Source organism: Papilio xuthus, unplaced genomic scaffold (assembly GCF_000836235.2).
Source record: "Papilio xuthus unplaced genomic scaffold, Pxut_1.1 DF824992.1, whole genome shotgun sequence".
In the NCBI taxonomy this organism is placed as follows: Eukaryota; Metazoa; Arthropoda; class Insecta; order Lepidoptera; family Papilionidae; genus Papilio; species Papilio xuthus.
The window spans coordinates 3,429,673-3,433,489 of NW_013533657.1; the positions used below are offsets into that span (position 1 = coordinate 3,429,673).

A 3,817-nucleotide genomic window follows, 5' to 3' on the forward strand; every position below is an offset into this window, starting at 1 on the left:
TTTAAAAGAAAATACCTGTTGAACATATTACATTAAAACTTAGTCTAAAAGAGGTCGTGCATATTGTTTTGAACGCTGTAAGACGGTTATGTAAAAAATGTTTTGTCGAAATGTGTATAGTACGTAACGTGAACGAAGTAAATGTGTTAATTAGACGAATTAGAGTTAGTGCAACCGGCGGATAACAACGAGTGCATTGCAACAAACTGTGGCAAGGTTTTAGTTATTTAGAATGAATCGCTACAGGTGAGTGAATGTTTCATTTTAAGAAATATCATCATGCCATCCTCATCATAGTATGCGGTCCTCCGCCTTCAGTATCTAAAGACTTCCCACCTTACGCACTAACTCGTCAGTACATCTAGATGTAAGGTGCCCTAAACTACTAGTCTCTTCCCGTGGCCACTAGCCCGGGATTTTATGTAGATATGGACTATATCAATTCCTTTTTGACCTCAATAAACTAATTTTGATTAAGCATCGTAACTTCATGACAAAAAAAAACGATAACAAAGTTAACTCCTAACAAAAAAATTATCAACATATCACGTTCTTCAGCGTACGGCATTCTTCGTATCAAAATTTCAAGGTATTAAATTCATTGACAGGAAATAACCTCGGAATTTTAATTAGATTCCATACTAAAAAGAGAAATATACGTATCAAGACCAAATAACTATGTGGTGGCATAAAACGATTTAATTTCAAACAAGTCACCATAAAAGAAAGGAAAGATAAAGAGAGATAATGACATAGTGTATGGAAAAACTACATTCGTTAGCATAGTATCGGATGTTTAATATATGAAAGTATCGATATTGACTCTAAATCATATCCGTTCGGAAATACTATAAATAATTTCATTTTAATTGCCATTGACAGTAGCCACATTATATTTGTGATTAAATTATTAATATTATACATGAGAATGGATGTATGTTTGTTATAAGGTATCTCTAGAACGGCTGCATGGATTTCGCTGAAATTTGGCATAGTCATAGAAAATAGCCTGGTAACATATCGGTTACTTATTAAGTTTTTTTTTAATACCCCACGAAAGGAGTCGCGGCAATCAGCTAGTATTTTAATGTAACTATAACTTAAGCATAGAAGTAGTGCAGTTTAAATATATTCTAATTTATTTAGTAGAAATTGTGGATATGCGAATAGCAATATGCCATTTATTCATTGAAATACAAGGCATTCTCAGTGAAATCTATAAAACCTTAACACAGTACCTAATCTATCCACAGTGCACGTTTGTATCGTTATCAGAGTATGTCGTAATTGCTGACGATGAAAAAAAAAATTGCCGCCACAATTTCCATCCGCATTGCTGCCAGTGAAACGATTTCTATTGGTTGAGTATTGCCAAACAGAACCTTTGACGTTGCACTCCGTACCAATGATTAACATTTTCATATTCTATGCTAAAATATTTTATTTAAAAATCCATAAATGCATATCAAATCAATTATTAACACCAGCACTTGAAACTCTACAAAGTACGCATAGGAATCTGTGAGAAAGCCGTTAAGCCACCAGATGGCGTGACAAATTGAATCAATGTACGGTTATAAAACAATAACTAAGTGTAAGTCGTAATATGTATATAAATATGATTTTAAAAATAGATAATTTCGTAAAATTCGAGTGTTACAAGATGTCGAGGTCTATTGAAATTGTTAACAATGGAAACTCTTTCCGATGTTAATGTTTACCGCTCGGCGCACCAAGGCGCTAGTGTCGCGCACAAGCAACCGTGAAGCAAACATTGACCAAGCACGCACTGCGCTCCGACGGCTCGCCGCAACATTCTTAGCGTAAAAGTTAACGTGAATGGTTTACTCTATGTAATTTGCGATTCGAGTTGATATTTCTAGGATTTTCTATCGAATAATATAGTGCGAACGAACTATTAACATATAACGACATTTAAAAACCTCTGTGCACAATGAGTGCTGCTGAATCGAAAAATGTGTTTTCAAATAAAATGATGCAAGTTGAAAAATTCACGCAGCGCGCAATTATTAGTAAGTACTTTATAGTTATTGCTCAAGTTTAGTTCGAAATAATAAAACAATTTTAGACTAAGAACTAGCAGTATTTTTAAATAACTTTTTACTAACGATTTTTTTATGAGAGTATCCTGGAGGAAAATATTTTGACAACCTACCCTTGTTATATAAATAAAAGTGTTGCCATTGCAATGCTAATTAAGTAATAATTATCTGTAATTTTTATTCTATTTATGACACTTTGCCAGTTTTGTTCGTAATATAAAATTAATAATAATAGTGAATAATTTAATATTACATAACATTTTCTCATGATCTGTTTTATACTAAATGTTTTTGTTGATTTTCTACACGATATAATAAACATCGGCATGAATTGTATAAGTAAAAGTGAACGTAATAAGTATAATGTAAAGTTTAATTTATAGACGGTAAATTGCATTGCATGTTTTATTTTATGAGGCATGACGTAAAACAAGTACCTCGTACATATCTTTCCCTTGTCATATTTAATTTACTTATTAATTATAACATTCCATATTCTATTTGTAAAACATAAAACAATTACTATAAATGTTACTATAAATCATTGTTGTTAAAAATGTTATATAAATTTAGATTCGCGCCATTTTTGTAATAAAATAAAAAGAATTTACGTATAAGCGTATGTAGCTTAAATTGCCTCAAACGCGAGTTCTTTTTTGCGTAAAAATAAAAACATCAAGGTCATCACAATTACTAGATGTATCAAGTAATAGGTTGAACAAAGAAACATGTTCTCACGTACAAAAAAGTGTACATTCACACATATACAAATTACTTTAATTCGTATAAGAGATAAATATACAATTAACTCAAGATTATATTAATGTAAGACAATAATGTATTTCAACAAGTTTTTTTTTTAATTTAAAAATGTTTCCATAGAGTAAGTAGAGCATCTAAAAACCGGAATAAGGTCGATGACACAGCACAATCGCGAAAGAAGTATAGGTACAAACCATGGCTGACTGATTGTTGTGCTGAATAGCTGTTTTATAGACTGTTGTGCAATACCGCACTTGATGTTGTAACAACGTCTAAACAAGCCAAGTATGCAAGTCTTTAAAAATTTAACATTATTTTGTAAACACGATTCGTTTGAAATACCAAAGATATGAACTATAAACATACATTTTACGTATGTCTGAATTGTTAGAAAATAAGACTTGAGTAGTTGATAGATATTTTCAAATTACATTTATACAGCAAGGCGCTTGGGTTGGCACGTCGGGCTAAATATTACTCATGTCCTAACGTGCCAAATCAAATGCTATTCAAATGGTACTAATTTTATATCTAATTAATTTCTTTGATGGCTCAAAACACAGACATCAACTGAGCCAATCAGCCGGGAAAAAAGTAGCGTAATAAAGGAAAGTTGTCGCATGTCCACATTATGCAAAATAAATGACTAATGACAATGAAATCAAGCAATTGAACAAACAATCGCCTGCACGCGATGATTTTGATTAAACTTATAAACATTTATTGGATACGATAGACTTTTCTTACTTTTTCTTCAAACCCCTAAAATGGCGCGCGTGTTTATCAAATTATGTTACTTCTTACTTTTGGGGAGCATACTGCCAAATTACTAAAAGTTATCTATTGTTTAAGCTATGGATAAACATGTGTTTAAAGAGGAAAGATTTTCCGGTTTGTTTGCATTGAATAGGCTCCGAAACTACTGAACCAATTTAAAAAATTCTTTCACTGTTTGGAAGCTACACTACCCCGAGTCACGTAATCTATATTTA

The 3,817-nt window shown here is 31.9% G+C and overlaps 1 protein-coding gene across 4 annotated transcripts in view; it reads left to right on the forward strand.

Moving 5' to 3' along the window:
- Window positions 1-3,817, forward strand: part of LOC106126540 (uncharacterized) — a 106,230-nt gene that overhangs the window by 96,761 nt on the left and 5,652 nt on the right. The window contains exon 1 of one of the 4 annotated variants that reach the window (XM_013324252.1): window positions 34-246. The exons of 2 other annotated variants lie outside the window; for them this stretch is intronic. In XM_013324252.1, the coding sequence (XP_013179706.1) occupies window positions 233-246 (14 nt within the window). In that variant the 5' untranslated portion in view covers window positions 34-232. Of the gene's footprint in view, window positions 1-33; window positions 247-1,749; window positions 2,034-3,817 lie in introns of those variants that run through there. One more of the 4 variants, XM_013324254.1, reaches the window with a different exon arrangement.